Source organism: Symsagittifera roscoffensis, chromosome 6, assembly GCF_963678635.1.
Source record: "Symsagittifera roscoffensis chromosome 6, txSymRosc1.1, whole genome shotgun sequence".
NCBI classification, from domain to species: Eukaryota; Metazoa; Xenacoelomorpha; order Acoela; family Convolutidae; genus Symsagittifera; species Symsagittifera roscoffensis.
In genome coordinates, this window is record NC_087067.1 from 2,766,156 (window position 1) to 2,785,791 (window position 19,636).

Here is a 19,636-nt window from a genome sequence, read left to right on the forward strand (position 1 = left end):
AACAAAATTTCTTTCCTTGTGAGGTGTAATTCAGCCGTAAGTTTAAAACTTTGATACGCAATATGTGAATCAAAAGTAAACTCTTTGATTGAGTAAGTTTCTCTGAAGAGACTTTAATTTAGTCGGATAACTCTATTTTGTACATTAAAGACGTCCAAAAAAATATGAAAAAAGTAAGAGTCAACATCTATTTCATCAATAAGAAAATCAATTGGAATTTTTTCTTTCGTCTTATAAAGTAACTCGAGGAAGCTCAAATGTTTTTTGATAGACATTTTTCAAATAATGACTAAGGTTTTTTAAAAATAATAAACAATTCACTTTTAGAAAATGCTGAATTCTGATTGGTTGATTTCCAACAAACAGTGTTACTAAAAAAATACTCAAATCTGATTAGTTGATTTTCTCTAATAAAAAGCAAAAAAAAAACTTATTTCATTCTGATTTTCTTTTACGTTAAAAGCAACTGATCTATACTTTGGTTAACTACTTGAAATAAATTTCAAATATTTTTAACAATTCAAAGTAAGTAAGAATTATTTTTACTAAATTTTTTGGAACATTTTAAATCTCCCAATTTGATATGTACCAAGTACTAACAGCTTTACATTAATACCTAAAAATTCTCCCATTTTTAGATGCCGTCGCTGAATAGAAACGAGAAAGTGCAGTGTGAGGATTGTGGAAACATGTATGTTCGTCAACATGCGGCTCGACACCGCAAAAGCTGTCAAGCAGGGATTATTTCTTGTCCTGATTGTAAGTATTTCACTTACAATAAACAAGAAATGAATTATCACGTGGCCAAAAAACATGATCCATCAACTTCCAAGCAATCAACGGTTTGCTCGTCTTGTGAGCAGGAGTTTCCGAGTTACTACTCTCTCCAACAACATCGGAGAAAAGAACATGGTTCGAAACAACGGAAACCAAGTGATACGGTGGCAGACTTGAACAAGATTGTGGAGGGAGAAGGGGAAGATGGAGTGAAACTCAAAGAGGAGTTGAGTGCTTGTCAGCATTTCTTGGTGGATACTGAGATGGAGAATGGGAGGCATAAGGTATTTAACTTTCAAATGTCAAAGTTAGATAGCAAGATTATCAACGAGAAGCTTGAAGAAGTCTTCAACAAGCTAGATTCCGCTGCAAAAATCAATATTGCTCTTGGATTTGTTCTCCGTAATGTCAAAACGGGAAAATATCGGTATTATTATGCACACGAAAACAATACTTTGTTCGAAAAATCGCATTTACTGTGTACTAAAGAGGATTTGATTACAAACCAAGGAAAAGTTGAAAAGTTTGATTTCGTGGAGCAATGCACCCAAGAACGTCAGAACACAAAGTGGAGGTTCAAGTTGATCACAAATGTTATTATTTTTGCTGAACTTCTGAAAAACGTTCCAATGGGATGTCCAGACTCTGTGTTGCCTGAACCTTTACTGAAAAACCATTCAGTAAACTGTCTTTTATCGGATAAAGATAAACAACCATACAGAGATCATCTTTGTCTTTTCCGTGCATTAACAATGTATTTGCATGGTCATAGTAACCTCGATGCTCATACATCTCAGCTGTTTACAGAGTTTATATCAAAATCTGGATACGATCCGAAGAACTTTCTCGGAGTTGCCATTGATGATTTACCTCTTTAGAGGAAATAGTTGAACGAAACATATTCATTTACGATTTTGACATTCAGGAAGGAGAATATGTTGGAGAATTGCGAGGCGAAGTATTGGAAAATTTGAAAAAACCGTGAAATTGCTGAGATTCAACAACCATATCATTCACACGAATGATATTGATTCCTTCTTCAAGTGTTTTCGATGTCCTAGCTGTGACTGTTTCTTCAACAGATCAAACAATTTCAACCGACATCTTCTAACTTGTAAAGATCGAGTGCGACATATTTATCCAAAGAATGTATATACAATTCGAGAAACGCTATTTGAAAAGTTGGAAGGTTTCAATATCCCAGTTTCGAAAGATAACACACTATTCAACAACCTAGCCATTTTCGATTTTGAGTCGATATGTGTTCCATCAGATGAACTGAAAGCTACCCAAACAACAACTTGGATTGGAAAACACGTTCCAATTTCTGTATCAATATCCTCAAACCTGAGAGATGAACCAATTTTTCTTTATAACAAGGATCCGCAAAAGCTTATTATCGATTTTGTAATCAAACTCGAACTTTTGGCTGAGAAAAATAAGCTCGAAATGAGAACTAAATTTCAAGATGTTGAAAGAGTAGTGAATGAGCGGATGTCGAAAATTTTTCAAGAGTTGAATGAAAGATGTCGAAATCTTCCAACTGAAAACTTTGAATACGAAGATGAATGTATAGAAGATACAGAGGAAACTGATATGTCAACTCAGTTTTTGAGAATGCAAAAAAATCAGCTGATTGATTTGAAACAAAATCTGGAGAGGTATGTTAACACGTTACCTGTATTTGGGTTTAACAGTGGAAGATATGATCTGAACTTGATCAAGAGTTATCTAATTCCCTACTTAATCAATGATAAAGAAGCTGAACCTATGGTTATCAAAAAGGCTAACGGTTTCATATTCTTCAAGTTTGGAGATATACAGTTTCCCGATACCATGAAATTTTTGGGTGGAGCAACATCTCTAGACTCCTTTCTTAAAGCTTACAAAGCCAGTGAGACAAAAGGGTTTTTCCCTTATGAGTGGTTTGACAGTCCAGACAAGCTCGAGAGTGAAGAATTACCTCCATACGAAGCCTTTTTCAGTAAACTGAGAAACAACAACCCTCTTGATAAAGACTTTAAGGATTACCAGAACCTGAAGCCAAGTGGACTTGATGAGCAGCAAGCACTAAAGAAACTTCAAATCAGGTCAGTACCTGCATCTGGATGGGATAATTACAAATATTTACAGGAGCTTTGGCAGAAACATGGAATGACTACATTTAAAGATTTTTTGCAGTGGTACAACAACAAAGATGTTGTTCCAACCCTTGAAGCAATGCAAAAAATGGTTCAGTTTTATCATCAGAAAGAAATTGAAATGTTAAAACTTGGATGTACTCTTCCAAATCTGGCAAATATTTTTCTTCACAAATCAACCAATGAAAAATTCTACCCTTTTTGCAAAGTGATAGAGATTTGTGCGAGAAAATTAGAGAGGATATGACGGGTGGACCATCAATTGTGTTTACTCGAAAAGCTGTTGTGGATGAAACCTTTATCTGGGATTCATCAAATGTCTGCAAATCAATTGTTGGAATTGATGCGAGCCAGCTCTATCCCTATTCAATGTGTCAAAACATGCCAACAGGATTGTACACAAGATGGGAGTTTGATTCCGATATGCAAAAATTCAAAGCTAGACATAACCGATCTCGCAATTTTGAGAACATGGTCATGTCTTACTACCAAGAAACCAGACCAAAATGTAGAATTGAGAGCTTCCACACATCTGGAAATCAAAAGAAAATTGACTGTTTCAATGTTGATGGATATTGCAATCACTGCAAAACAGTGTTTGAAGCAATGGGATGCTATTACCATTTTTGTCCTTGCCAGGAGACTCCTCCCTCACTTAGCGATGAAGATATTGAGAGAGTAAACAAAAGGAGAGAGATGGATGACTTGAGACGTGAGTATATTCGTGAAAAAGGATACAAAATCGAAGAGATGTGGGAATGTGAGTGGTGGCAAAACTTCAAAACGAACGAAAAAATAAAGAATCATATCCGATCCAACTTTCCCTACAAAAGACTTCTCTCTACTAATTCTTTATTGGAAAAAATAAGAGATGGATCTCTTTATGGCTATATTCAGTGCGACTGAGTTGTTCCAGACGAATTGAAAGCAAAATTTTCTAATTTTCCTCCAATTTTTAAAAACACTGATGTTAGAAGAAATGACATTGGGGAATATATGCAAAAAATTATGCCATTGAAAATGATCTTCTGAAGCATCCCCAGCGTATGCTAATATCTAGTTTCAAACTAGAAAATGGTTCCATCATTACTCCTCTTTTCAATTTCTACATGGAACTTGGCTTACAGTGTACAAAAGTTTACCGCTTTGTACAGTATCTCCCTCGAAAAAGCTTCAACATGTTTGTTCAGTCGGTTGTTGATGCTAGAAGGGAAGGAGATGATAATACTTTAACCGGTGTTGTTGCAGAGACTATGAAGCTTTTAGGTAATTCATCCTACGGTTACCAGATAATGGACAGATCGAGACATACGATCACAAAGTATTTGAATGATGAGAAAACACACAAAGCAATTAATGAACCTCTCTTCAAACGATTGAACACTGTTCAGAAAGACTTGTACGAGATTGAGTTACTAAAGTCAACAATTGAGCACAAAGAACCCATAATAGTCGGATTTTTCATTCTGCAGTATGCAAAGCTGAGAATGCTTGAGCTTTACTACAATTTTTTTGACAAATTTTGTGATGTAAATAAGTTCGAGGAATTAGAAATGGACACGGACTCGCTGTATTTAGCTCTTGCTGAGGAAAATTTGTATGATTGTATTCGTCCGGAGAAAAAAGGTGACTGGGAAAAATTGAGAGAAAAAGATTGCAGAGATTCATTCAGAGCAGATTCAAAAACAAACTTTTTTCCACGAACATGTTGTAGCGTTCACAAGAAGCACGATAAACGAGAGCCTGGTCTGTTCAAAGAAGAATTTAGGTGTACGGAGATGCTATGTTTATGCAGCAAGACTTATTGTTGCTATGACAACAAATCAGACAAAATGAAGTTTAGCAGCAAAGGATTGAATAAAAGAATTCTAGAGGAATCCGGTGATGGACCTATGGAAAAATACAGGAAAGTACTCGACGAAGCAGCAATCAACTTGACTTCAACAAACAGAGGATTTAGAACCATTAATCATATGGTTGCTACATACGAGCAAACAAAGAAGGGATTGAGCTACTTTTACCCTAAAAGACAAGTTCAGGACGACGGAATACACACAAAACCTTTGAACTTGTAAATAACTGATGGTGTAATAGCATTCAATTCAGTATTGATTAAGTAACTGTAAACTTGTGGTTAAATGATTATACGAAGCAGTGATTTATATACTTCATCTTTTGAATATAACTTTTTTTCTTCAAAAAACATGATTTTTTTCTCGAAGTTTCGTTAGGTTTCAGTATAACTTTAGATAGTTTTCTCGTTGAATCAAACCTTTTAAAATAATAATCAAAACATCTAAACTGTAGAAATTGACTAAGAAACGCAAGTATTGGCAAAATCGAGCTCAAAAAATTCGGGCGCCAAAATTTTTTGAAACTTACCATCTTACCATCTGAAACCTACCATTGTAATACATTAGGAATCCTATTCGCTATTGAGTTCTTAATTACCTACAATGAATTTCTTATACATAGCGAAATCTATACATGGGAAATTCGGGCGCCGAAAAAAACTTACCATCTGAAACTTTACCATCTTAATACATTGGGAAACCTATTCCCTATCTTAATACATTGTAGACTCTATACCCAATCTTAATACATAGCTTGGAGACCGGATACTCTATTCCCTATCTTAATACATGGGGGTCTCTACCCACCCCCCCTGATCAGCTCACCCTTCTACTACTTAAGCATTCATTACAATCGTTTCATAGAAACCACAAAAAATGAAAAAGCAACAGTGAGCGAATAGCACGACGCCCAAATACGAAAAATTAGAAAAAAGTCAAATCACAATGTTTTCTTAAAACTTTTTGAGCTTAATCACTCAAACAATTCTTAAGGCAAAAATTTCCTATTCTTTTTTCCTTCTTTGAGTTTCAAATTATTGCGTAAACCAACTTTTTAGTTTTTTGAATTTCGTATTTACAAAGAAGTGTTACTATCAAACTTTTGCAAGGGGTAATATTTGATCTGATCTAGTAAAAATTGAAATAAGAGTGGGTATATTAATTACAGGACTAAACTTTTTTGGAATTGTAAAAACATATTTAGTTTTACGAAATTTTACAATTCTAAACTGATTTGGTTTTCATGGAAGTTTTAATTGTAGCCAGGTTTTATTTCAAACTTGACTATCTCAAAAAGTTTTTGTCTTTTTAATTAAAAAAGCGGATCAAATATTAGTTTCCTGTGCTCTGCTGGCATATAAAATAATTAAAAATTAATAAAAAGTAAAGAACGATTGGAGATTGGCCAAAAGCTTGATTTGATCAAATAAAAATTTTATAAGCATTCATTACAATCGTTTCATAGAAACCACAAAAATGAAAAAGCACTAGTGAGCGAATAGCACGACGCCCAAGTACGAAAAATTAGAAAAAAGTCAAATCACAATGTTGTCTTAAAACTTTTTGAGCTTAACCACTCAAAAAATTCTTAAGGCAAAAATTGCCTATTATTTTTTCCTTCTTTGGGCTCAATGAGCGTCATAATGCTGGTTAAATTTTTAGCACGAAACAAAAAAAACTCCCTGGAAAATTCAAAAAAAATTGCGTTTGGAGCGATATCAAAAGAGTCGATAAAAATCAGTTAAAAAACTCATGCCGAATAAAATTTGCAGAAAAGAAAAAGGAAAGCCAAAGAAGTATTAAACGCAGGGGTATTTTATTTAAATTATAGGAGCAACCCACAAATACTTGCATCTATGACAAAATTTGCGGCACATGAAAAATTCCCGATGTGAAAAATAAGTCGGCTAAACAAAAAAAACGAACCAATGTCTTACATACTGAAAAACAAACAAGATACGGTCGGAACTCGAACCCCTTAGAAAAACAAAAAGACGTGGGAAACGGTCTTGAGGATATTCACAAAATTTCTAACAAATAAACTTCAAAGTTTCGTAAATACGTGCGAAAAAAATGCTTTTTTGGGAAAAGTCTAGATGAGAAAGACTAAGATTATTTTACTTATTTTTTGGAATTGACAATTAGTTTCTGAAATAACTAACACATGGCGATCATAATGCACGCAGGCAACGATATCCGTTTTTATTTAAAATTCGAATAGATTACTTTGATCGATCATTGAAATTCATTACTGTTGCTTTTTTCAATCAAAGCCCTTTAAAAAATGCAGAGTGCAAATTCGGTTTCATTAAAACTAGTACGACCTTGGAAAATGGGCAGCAAGTTTGCCTTAACGTGTGCCTAAGTTTTTTCTCAACGAAAAATCATGTACTATCATGTAAAACCATGATCATAAAAAAGCAGTTTTAGTCGTGATTAGAACTACATTATAAAACCCTTCTTGCTAAGTTCTTTTTATGCACCGTACAAATAATTGGAATCAACCTCAAAATGTCTACAGCCCGAAAATACAAATAAAATGTTTTAAAATCCAAACTTACCTAAACCGTACTTGGATGCATCCTTTTGCTTAAAACGGAATGTCCCTCCTCCTTTTGAGGCCCCTCAGTTTCACTCCGTTAAAATCAATATACTCCCTTCACCCCTTTGCGGCCGCGGTTATGCCTCGCAAGTTACTTCTAACAGAGCTACTGAGATCATCTCGATTTACATAGATTTGTCCCCCGAAGGTTTCGGCAAAACGAGCACAACCAATTCGAGGCTTTTTCTGTCCGATAACAACATACTAGGTTCAAAAGGGTAAAAAGAAGGACTGGGACCGGGGAAGTTGCTTGCGCTGTTGTTCTCTAAGCGTTTCCTTCTAGAGCTGCAGTCAGTGCTAAAAACTGCTCAATTTTGGGCGGACGAATTTAATTGGAGCCGATTAGCGCGTAGTTATCTTTATGGTGTCACTTTTCTCCTGTGGTGGGAGTTTTGCCCATGGCCAATCACAATTTCTCGCAATTTTTATAGCGAGAAATTATTAAATCGTTACTAGGATGCATAAATGGGTACTAGTATGCATCCCTGTACATAAAACAGAATGTCCCTCCTCCTTTGAAGCTGCTCGGCTTCGACCCGGTAAAATAGACAAATTCCCCCGCTCCATTCCAGCCGCGTTTTTGCCCCGAAATTTAGTTCTAACGGGGCAAATGTGGTCTTCTCGATTCACAAAGATAGAGCATATTAGTACTTCGGTCAAAATTTGCACAACCAATTCGAGAATCTTTCGGAGCAATAACGATAAGCCAGGTTGAAAAAAAGGGAAAAAATGGATTGGGAACGAGATAACTGCTTGCACTGTTGTTACCTCTGTGCTTTCTAAAGCTACAAAAAAAGGCAACCAGCTGCATAAAAACGGCCCCAGTGAGGAAATAATTTTGTTTATTACTCCAATTACAAAAATTTTTTTTAGATCAAATCTTTGCAAAAGGTTTTAATTAATTTGATCCAGTAAAAATCATTTTTCTAACAAGTAAAACTTTTAGAGAATCAAATTTGGAATGACATTTTTTTTCGAAACTATAAAAAACATATTCAGATATTCGAAGTTTTGCAAACTCAAAATCATTCTGTTTTCGTGGAATTCGTGGATTTTTTAGCAAAGTTATAAGTCAAGTTGCCCTTTGCTAACAAAATTTGCTGTCTTTTTAATTAAGGCAGGTGATCAATTACCAAATGCCTGTATTCTGCTGGCGTTTAATGTAATTTAAAAAATTTAAAACAAAAAGGAAAAAAATCGCCAGAACCATGGTTTTCTCGGAAAGAAGTGCTACAGGCAAAAATTACATTTGTTTCATAGAATCCACGGACGTACCCGTATAGGAACTTGTATGGTTCTTAAATGAAAAACTCGTTTTTTAAACACTATACAGATTACGGAGAGTTAACCAGTTGGCTCAAAGAGCATTTTGTCTTGATTTCGTTCAAAACAATGCTAATAAATCCTGGTTTTGAAAATGAGGAGGAAGGTTGAATTTGAGTGGGTTGATTTTTTTTATCCACGCAAAATCAACTTCCACAAGTTATTAGCGGAATGGAAAGATAAAAATATCATATTAAAGCAGCTTTAGTCGTCATTCAAAAAACCTTAAAAAAATTCTTTTTACTGAGTTCTTTTTTACACATCGTAGGAAAAATTTGAGTCAACTTCGAAATATTCATTGTTCTAAAACACATACAATGTTTAATAAAATGCAAGTTTACCTATGTCGTAATTGGATGCATCACTGTACATAAAACAGAATGTTCCTCATCCTTTCGAGCCCCCTCAGTTTCACCCCGGTAAAATCAGTATACTCCTCCGCCCCATTCCGGCCGCGTTTATGCCCCGCAGTTTAGTTCTAACGGGGCTACTGTGGTCATCTCGATTTTCATAGAGAGGTCCCATTAGGATTTCGGCTAAAGTATGCACACTCAATTGGAGAGTCTTGCGTTCCAACAGCAATAAACCAGATTGAAAACTGGGGAAAAGATGGATTGGCACCGGGATAATTGCTTGCACTGTTGAAATCTCTGTTCTTTCTAAAGCTACAAAAAAGGCAACCAGCTGCAAGCATAAAAACGGCCCAGTGAGGAATCAATTTTGAATTTTGTTTATTACTCCAATAACAACAAACTTTTACGATCAAATTTTTGCAATGAGTTTTAATTAATCTGATCCAGTAAAAATCATATTTCTAACAAGTATAACTTTTAAAGAATCGAAATTGGATAGAAATTTTTTTTTTAAAACTGTAATAAACATATTCAGATTTTCGAAATTTTACAAACTCAAAATCATTCTGTTTTTGTGGAATTCATGGATTTTTTAGCAAAGTTATTTGTCAAGTTTCCATTTGTTAACAAACTTGTTGTCTTTTTAATTAAGGCAGGTGATCAATTACCAACTGACTGTGCTCTACTGACGTTTAATGTAATAAAAATTTTAAAAACAAAAAGAAAAATTGCCAAAACCGTGATTTTTTCGAAGAGAATTGCTACCGGAAAAATTACATTTGTTTCATAGAATCCACGGACGTGCCCGTATAGGAACTTGTATGGTTCTTAAAGGAAGAATTCGACGTTGTTTAATCACTGTATACAGATTACGGAGAGTTAACCAGTTGGCTCAAAGAGCATATTGTCTTGATTTCGTTCAAAACAATGCTAATTAATCCTGGTTTTGAAAATGAGGAGGAAGGTTGAATTCGAGTGGGTTTTTTTTTATCCACGCAAAGTCATCTACCACAAGTTATTAGCAGAATGGAAAGATAAAAATATCAAATTAAAGCAGCTTTAGTCGTGATTCGAAATACCGTAAAAAACTTTTTTTTTTCAGTTCTTTTTTACGCATCGTAGGAACATTTTGAGTCAACTTCGAAATATTCATTAGTCTAAAACACATTCACAGTTTATTAAAACACAATTTACCTAAGTCGTAATTGGATGCATCACTGTACATAAAACAAAATGTCCCTCGTTCTTTCGAGGCCACTCAATTTCACCCCGGTAAAATCAATATACTCCTCCGCCCCATTCATGCCGCGTTTATGCCACGCAGTTTAGTTCAAACGGGGCTACTGTGGTCATCTCGATTTTGGTCGTTAGGTCCCATTAGGACTTTGGCTAAAGTATGCACACTCAATTCGAGAGTCTTGCGGTCCAACAGCACTAAACCAGATTGAAAACTGGGGAAAAAATGGATTGAGGCCGGGATAATTGCTTGCACTGTTGATTTTTCTGTGCTTTCTAAAGCTACAAAAAAGGCAACCAGCTGCATAGACACGGCCCCAGTGCGGAAACATTTTCGAATTTTGTTTATCACTCCAATTAAAACAAACTTTTACAATTAAATCTTTGCAATTAGTTTTAATTAATCTGACATATTAAAAATCATATTTATAAGAAATATATTTTATAGAGACTCAAATTTGGAATGACAATTTTTTCGATACTATAAAAAATATATTCAGATTTTCGAAGTTTTACAAACTCAAAATCATTCTGTTTTCGTGGAATTCGTGGACTTTTTAGCAAAGTTATAAGTCAAGTTTCCCTTTGCTAACAAAATTTGCTGTCTTTTTAATTAAGGCAGGTGATCAATTACCAAATGCCTGTATTCTGCTGGCGCTTAATGTAATAAAAAAAATTTAAAACAAAAAGGAAAAAAATCGCCAGAACCATGATTTTCTCGAAGAGAAGTGCTACAGGCAAAAACTACATTTGTTTCATGGAATCAACGGACGTACCCGTATAGGAACTTGTATGGTTCTTAAAGGAAAAACTCGACGTTTTTTAAGCACTATACAGATTACGGAGAGTTAACCAGTTGCCTCAAAGAGCATTTTGTCTTGATTTCGTTCAAAACAATGCAAATAAATCCTGGTTTTGAAAATGAGGAGGAAGGTTGAATTCGAGTGGGTTGATTTTTTTTATCCACGCAAAATCAACTACCACAAGTTATTAGCGGAATGGAAATATAAAAATATCATATTAAAGCAGCTTTAGTCGTCATTCGAAAAATCTTTAAAAAACTCTTTTTACTGAGTTCTTTTTTTACATCGTAGGAACAATTTGAGTCAACTTCGAAATATTCATTGTTCTAAAACACATACACAGTTTATTAAAATACAAGTTTACCTATGTCGTAATTGGATGCATCACTGTACATAAAACAGAATGTCCCTCCTCCTTTCGAGGCCCCTCAGTTTCACCCCGGTAAAATCAGTATACTCCTCCGCCCCATTTCGGCCGCGTTTATGCCCCGCAGTTTAGTTCTAACGGGGCTACTGTGGTCATCTCGATTATCATAGAGAGGTCCCATTAGGATTTCGGCTAAAATACTCTGCACACTCAATTCGAGAGTCTTGCGGTCCAACAGCAATAAACCAGGTTGAAAACTGTGAAAAAGTTGGATTCGGACCGGGACAGTTGCTTGCGCTGTCGTACTCTAAACAATTCCTAAAGCTCCATAAAAACGACAACCAGCTGCGCTGCGTAAAAACGACCCCAGTCAGAAAAAATGCAGACAGTGCTGAAAATAGCTCAAATTTTGGCGGCAAACTCAATTAGAACCAGTTCGTGTGTAACCCCATCTATAGACAAATCCAACCGCTTACACTTTTTGTGGAGGGTATCGTCGCTTAGGTGTTTTGGAGCTCAAAAAAAACGGCCTGTCGCTTTACAAACTTGTCGCAGCAGAGGTTTAAGCTTCAGCAGTGGCCTCGCAAAGGTTCCTTGTGTCAATTTGAGCTGGCCATCTGCTCTAGCCCCATCCACCCGCACCGCTCCCTCTCCCCTCCGCTCGTTGTTGTAGATAATCCTCATAAGTATGGGGTAGTTTAGGGGCAGAGCCTTGATCTAATAGAACAATTTTCCTTTCCATGTATGATTTTAAAATTTTGAGTGAATAGATGGAATGAGCGAATAGATGGATTTACTGCAGAATGTTGGCTTTTTACCGTATTTAAGTTATGGAGAATAACCCACTTACCCTTGCCCTTGCCATAGAGTTATTTATAAAAAGTAACTGAGGAATCACGGGAAGGCAAATCAATAGTACATAGTTTGCTATTGACTAATCAATACAATTAGAAGAAATGTGAAAAATATCAAGTCCCAAAAAAACTTTTGAGTCCTTGGAGGAGTTAGTCCCTTCTATGGTTGAAAACCGAATAAAGTAACAGCGGGTAACCCACTGAAAATGGTACTAGCAAAGCTAAATTTATGAATCTCATAGAAGATGTACTGGTGATGATTCGACCCGGGCATGCGAATAACCACACGTTTCCCACCTCCTGAGCCCATGTGATGACAGTTCTGGATCTGCCAAGGGCTCTAACATAACTCAAACTCATTGCCTAGCGGTTAAAATAGAAGTAAACTTTAAATTGTTATAGACCTAGTTGAGGAAAGATTAGTTTAAAAATCCAAGACCTGTACCTCTACTTTCGGTGTTGCGACCCAAGAAAATAGTCTCGACCCGATTTCTCGAAGTCATTATTCAGACCCCAATGAGCAAAGGGAGCTGAAACATTGGATTTTGGTAAATAGTGATCATATAAGTTATGTATTACATTTTGAGCCAAATCGGGTGGTTGGATTGGAAGTTTCAAATTGGTGGCTTTTTGGTGAAAAAAGACCCCCATTAGATGAACTACGCTCCACGGATAGCGGAAAAATTGGAATTGGATTAGAGTATGGATGGAAAATATAAATTTTAAAACGTGGTAGCTATATCTGTACAGGATCCCCCACTAGACCCAGGAGGCCGGAACGGTAAAGACACAATAAGGAAAAGTCCATGGGAAAATGCTTAGGTAAACAAAACTTGGTTTTGAATTGAATATGGACTTGATATTTGCACAAATTAGTTATGAGATACCATTGATGAACTTGATTTTCCATACTACTGTCGTCAGAGGAAGGTTTTGATAAAAACCTTGCGCAAAGGTATCAGAGTAAATTTCAGGAATTCAAGGGCTGATTACAACTGTAACTAAAAATCAAATAGGCAAACAAAGCGAAAAAATTACGGACAGCCTATCTTTAGATAGTGCAATTAGTACTAAGCTAGAGTACATTTGGTTCTTGTCAATTAGAGAACATTAATGTTAAGAAAGCTAACAGTTGTCATTCGCAGTCTGAGAGTGCAGTTAAAGTATCTCAAAGAATTGTTGTTGGGAAGGAACACTATTATTTTTATCAGGTCAAGCTTAGTGATTGCGAGGAATCACTGAGTTTAGCTAAATAAAAATGACTCTCTAGAGAGGGAAAATCTATCAGTTGAATGAACGAAACGTTGAATTGCAAACAGGAAAAACTTTCAAACGTTTGCGGTCTTTTTCCTCTTGATTATTTTACTAGAGTTGAGTCCGGCCAATTTAGAGCCCTCTATATCTGTATTTAAACTCATCTGAAAGTAATTTTTAGAAATTTTTTTGCGATTGCCAATGCGAGCGTTAGCGCCACTAGAACAGTGAAAAAGGGGACACGTAACGTAATACGATAAAGGAAACGTGCCACCAACCTATCAATTTCGGGATTGTTGATACTATGGAACTTCTGCCATCCTGCTGAGTTAATTATCCGAAAGGCCATTTTGCAGTGCCGTTAGCTTAGGAATTGATTGGAAATGAAGAAGCAACATCATCTACAAATGACCAGCTTTGATTTGTTAGCTGCACAATCTCTTTTCTCAAACTTTTTGAGGTCATTTCAGAGATCGAGTTGGAGAACTATTACATAAGATCATGCAATGGGAACTCAAAAATATGAATACAAGAGTGTGTCGTCGGTGATGTGTTTTGAGCGCGTAGGTATTGGAACACTTTTCTTGCACACTCTATAATATTTTTACTTCAATTTTTTTTTTGTTTTATTTGAAAGATTTTTAATAGGTTTTATGATGCACAGGGCCAATGATTTTGATTTCATCTCATGTATTTAATTTTTTCATTTCTTAAATGACTTTATCTCCTTAGAGGGCCAGTTTGTTTTAACTTAATTGAGGATGAGCGAACAAATTGTTCAAATAATTTTTCATTTTGCCAAGCCAAAAATGTTGTTGCCCATTTCTATTCTAAAAGCAAAAAACCCAAAAATAATGAAAAATTAAAAATCAAATTTCGATGAAAATAGCTTAATGTTTCACTCAACTAAATTTTTCTAGGTGTAGCTCAAATTAACAGTTATAGGCGCATTTTTGGTCAATATCAATTGGGCGAGATTGAAACTTAAAATATAATTCATTTGCATCAGGTTTTAAACAATTTTGATGTTGAGAAGCAATTTGACCAGCCTCATTGACTGATACGTGTAAAAATTCACTGGAATAACCCGGTCTTTTTAACTTGAACAATCTCGTTTCAAACATAACTCCAGCTGCTCGCGAGCGCCATAGATATCAGAAGAAAAATAGGTTTGTTTTTCAAAAATTTTCTTATATCCTTATAAGAAACAATTAAAGGATTTTAACGCACAAAAAAATTTTTTTCGTGGAGTCTAAAATAGATAGAAAAAACTTTTCATTTTAATTCAAAACATTGACTTTTTATCAGGATCATATTTAATTGCTTAACCAAATTTAACGCCAGCTTCAACAGGTGGTCGAAACATTCATCCGAAATCCTATTGATTAACTTAGCTCAACCAATACAAAATTCAGTTCAGATGTCGTGTAGACTCTTCAGAGGCAACTTGTTTAAAATCGTGGGTGTTTTTAAATCAGCACTCTGTTCATAAGATGATATTGGTTGTTCAACCCTTGACTTTGACAATATTTTCAGCTTATAGAGATAAACAATTTTCCAGAGACTTTTTGGCACCACAAACCGAAGCATCACTTTAACTTAAATTAAACAGATTTAAAGTTAAATCACTACTTATTCGTGTACTAATCTTTTAATTAGTATTTACTCGTGTACTAATCTATCAACTCCTTATCCTGGTTGCTGATATTTGAGTTGTTTTTCATCTTGCTTTTTGTCCTTCACGGGAGCAAAATTGGTTTAACTATCTTGAGTCAAGGCTGATATGATCTTGGATTTGAAGTTACAATGAACTTTTAATTCGTTTTAAGTGTGAAATAAGATAAGATATCTGAAGCCGAAGGCAGGCTAAAGATTTTAGTTCAAACCTAATTTCATTTCTGCATTTTTAGTCGTAGAAGTCGTTCGTGCGCCCTCAATTTCCAAAGGTCAGCTAAAATTTAATTTGGTTCCAATAAAGGAGGTAAAATTGGTAAGGCTGCTCCGTCGAATTCAGCTTTCTGGTATCAAAATTTTCTGTTTTTATCAAAATATTCATGCAAGTAATGTTTTTGTTCAAATACTGTACAGAAAAAAAATTATTCTAGTGAGTAAAAAACTGTCTATTCTCTGTAATTAGTGATACCACGATAATTAAAGAATAATTTTACAAAATTTTGAAATAGTTTTAAAAAATTATGAAACTCGAAAAATTTCAATCTTAGGCTCTCCAAGAAGTTTTCGGATTCTTGAAGTTTTACAAAACGACCCCCCTTTTGAGAACTCCCTTCCAAAAAGATAGGAGACATTTTTAAAAAACTTTTGAGACTTCGTTGAGAAAGAAGGTCGAATGTTCCTTTTTTGAAAAACTTTTCACCTGAAATTTGCCTTTTTGGTGCGACGCACAATCTCAATATTAGTAATCAGTGATGCCAAAGATGATTTCAGAAAAAGGAGAGCGACTTTTGACCACACTTTCAACTCGTAGAAACGTACGGCCAACTCCCTGCTTTTTCGAACAAAAAATCGGTTTTTCTTTTTAGATGACCATCACTAAGAGCTCCGAGTACGTCTCACCCTGGACTCTCTGCAATCACCTGTCAAAATACGTGGACCTAATAATCCCCTCCCCCACTCCAGAAACTACCGTCCTCTTTCTAAACTCCCCCAACTTCGATTTCATCGCTGAAGTGTTGAAACTTGGGGTCAAAGTTCACGTCGTGGAACAGGACAAAGAAATCGGCGAGAAACTGATTGCCTTTTTCCAAGAAGGTCCGAATGCGTTAGCTGCAAGCAACGGCGAAGTGTCGACATACTACTCGGCCGACAAGCGACTAAGTCTATACAATCTTCATTTCCGATCATATCATACAGGTGATGTGAAATTTGACGCCGTCTTTGATATCGGGTTGTTGCCAACGCTTCCCGACATCCGCGAAGCACGAAGAGCTTTCGGCGAGAAACTGATTTCAGTCTGTGCCGAAAACGCGAAAATGGTGTTTTTCGTCGTAGAAAACATGAAAGGAATTACGAATGGTAACATAAGAGAACTGTCGGTGATTGAGATCAATTTCGCGTACGGGAGAAACTTTTTCGTAAAAAAAGACATCGAAGTCGAAAATCCTGTTGGTTACACAGAAATTCTATACACGGCTAACAAAACAGCAAGAGGGGGCGAATTTTACGACGCCAAATACTCTAAAGGCTATTCACCCTGGCATATGGACAGTGTGAACTACAATTTGCTCAAGCATTACCCGAATATTCAACCCGCGGGCGAACCGCTGAGGAAAATTTTGGTCCCAATGGCCGGAAAAACAGTGGACATAAAATGGCTGGCGGATAAAGGCCATGAAGTTGTAGCGGTCGAGATTTCTCAAAGCGCGTGTCGCGAAGTCTTCCAACGTGATGACATTCCGTTTGAAGAGCTCGATTGTCCAGCTGTGAAGGGAAAATTGTTCAGAAGTTTGGACGGAAAGATCAAAATGTACTGTTGTGATATATTTAATTTCACGGCTGAAATTGAAGGTCAGTTCAAAAGCGTGTGGGAGAGAGGGGCGGTCATTGCATTTGAGGAAGACTTGAGAAAGAAATATTTCGAGCACGTGAAAACTTTGGTGACTGTCGGCTGTGCTTGGATGAGTTCTATCTTCCAGTATGACCGAAACGTAAGTTCAATTTTCATTATAAAAAAAAACATTTGAAGCAACTTTATTTATCACCACTAAAAATATATATGTATAGATTTTTCATAACCAAAATATAACCAGTTAATTGAATAAGTTAATTAAAGTTAATAAAAAAATGATTAAGTTAAATTTTAGGTTAACTGGAAACTTATTTAACTTAAAAATACCTAATTAACCAGGTGTATTACAACCACCCCTATTGCGTCAACCACGATGAGATCATGTCCGTATATGGAGAAGACGAGTTCAAAGTGACGTCACTAGACGAGACTGTGTTTCCGGCCGACCGAAAATACACCGAAGAAGAGTCCAAAAATGTGATGGTGAAGTTACTTCAGAGAAACCAGTTGAAAACGGTCTCCGATCGAGTCTATTTGTTCACTAAACTGTAAATAGTGCCTAAGTTATCTAGTGCATTATGAATATTAAAAATAAAAAAATCGGGTCTAAAGTTTAAAAATTGTCATATTCGCGTGTTTTAATTTTTGTAACCGAAGTGTATGTAGTAAAGCATTCATATTTCGATGCTAAAGCCTTTTTATTGTCCTTTTAATTCTATTTTATTTGATGCCACGTGTTGATGGATTGCCGCAAAAGTATTTTTTGGTATGTGAATTGAACTTTTCGTAGTCATGGTTGTTCAAATACATAGTCTGCTCTTTCCTTCGACTTGAGAAAAAAAATTATTCCGCACTTTCTTCGAAAGTCGCTACAATTAATTCAAAAGTTTTGCTAGTTTTCAAGCCACGTGCAATGTCAAGGAAAAAATGATGTGATTTGCGAAAAAAGAACGGATTTTTTTTGCAATGAATATATGAATTTGCAATGAATTTATGCAACTCGTTATGAATTTTTCTTTGCTTGCTGTGATTTACCTTCAGACTATTTTTGACTACCAGAACAGTTTTCAAATCAACCGGTCGCTATCTTAAAAAATTTTTTTAATCAAGTTGTAAGATAGCAGAAATTCCTACTAGTCTTGTGAGAAGTTTTAAGATGAGGGAATTTTTCTTAGGATGGTCAAATCGGTTCATCTCAAGAACTGGTTCATAAATGATACCAGAGGCGTAAATAGTTCTAGTTTTCATCGCCTGCAGGTTTTGAAGGGTGAATAAACGGATACTGCCCACAAGGATTTGATACCCTTACTAAAAAAAAGGCAGGCCCCTTTGATACTAGTGTACAAAATCCGTTTTAAACTGTCCGATCATAAGTTTTATAATGGCGCCTCCAGCGCCAAACCACACTAAATTTGAGGGGGAGCCCGCGCCAAAAAAAGACGCAGTTTATTGTTCAATGCTTTTCGAAAACGTTATTTTGGCCTAATTTTTCACAAATGGGATATATATTCATATTTTTTGGGAAAGCTCGGAAAAACAATACTGTTTACATAGAAGAAAAAAATCAAGAAAATTTTCAATTTATTTTTGAAAACCTGTATTCACTTCAAGCTTATTCTATACTTGCGCCTGCTCATCACACTTCTTAAACAATTTGTAAAAAGCTTTTCCAAGATTTTGCAAAAATTACCGCTTGAAGTCTAAGTTTTTTTCATCTTCTGACTTACAAAAACTTATACACCAGCCAATCAAAAATGAAGATTAGAATTAACAGGAAAGCTAGAGTTTGAAGTCGATAGAGTTGAAATCGATACATTTGAGCCACTAAACGCACTACAAAATTTACACCAAAAATAATAAAATTTTAATGATGATCTAGCAAGGACATGATCATCTTTGCAAATCAAAAACGCTATAAGTTTCGTAAAAATTACTAGTTTTATTTGATTTCTGACAAGTTGAGTTTTTGGGAACAGACATTCACAAAAATTTTCCCAGAGGCGTACAGTTCAAGCTTCAATCCAATACAACACATTTAAGAAAAACTACGTGGTAGCGCAGACAATTTTTCAAATAAGTGTCTTTTATACGTGTTTAATACCAGATAAACAACAGCATATAATCGATCTCAAAATTTGTTCAAATCTCGACACTGCCTGACTCCAAAATTGTCCCAAAATGTCTCGTTGCAAAAACTAGCTGCAACGAAAAAAAAAACGGCGGACTCAGATTTCTAAATGATATTGAAAAAATTCTTGTCATAGTTTTTACAAACTTGCACATTTTGAGTTAGGACCGAGTTGGTTAACTCATAGAGTAATTTCGGATAGGGTACACCGTCTGCTCGTCACGCTATCTTATTTTCGGCCGGATAGATTCGTGCAACTTCTTAGTCTAATACCGATCCTAATCTTACTCTTATACTATCTAGTCTCAGGTTGTTTAACTAGTCTCTGCTAGGCTCAATAGATCTAGGGTATACTGGTTTATTGCGGCTGCTGAAGTGCTCGGGAGAGTCCAACTAATTTCTAAGTTAAATTCAAATCT

The 19,636-nt window shown here is 35.6% G+C and overlaps 2 protein-coding genes across 2 annotated transcripts in view; both read left to right on the forward strand.

The window, feature by feature from the left end:
- The window catches only part of LOC134848127 (copine-5-like), a 546,303-nt gene that overhangs the window by 383,473 nt on the left and 143,194 nt on the right, over window positions 1-19,636 (forward strand). The window lies entirely within an intron of this gene.
- Window positions 15,375-17,882, forward strand: LOC134848244 (uncharacterized). The gene is made up of 3 exons (XM_063865628.1): window positions 15,375-15,509; window positions 16,104-17,228; window positions 17,429-17,882. Exons 2-3 carry the CDS (start codon window positions 16,104-16,106, stop codon window positions 17,639-17,641), a joined length of 1,338 nt encoding a protein of 445 aa, XP_063721698.1. The 5' UTR covers window positions 15,375-15,509; the 3' UTR covers window positions 17,642-17,882.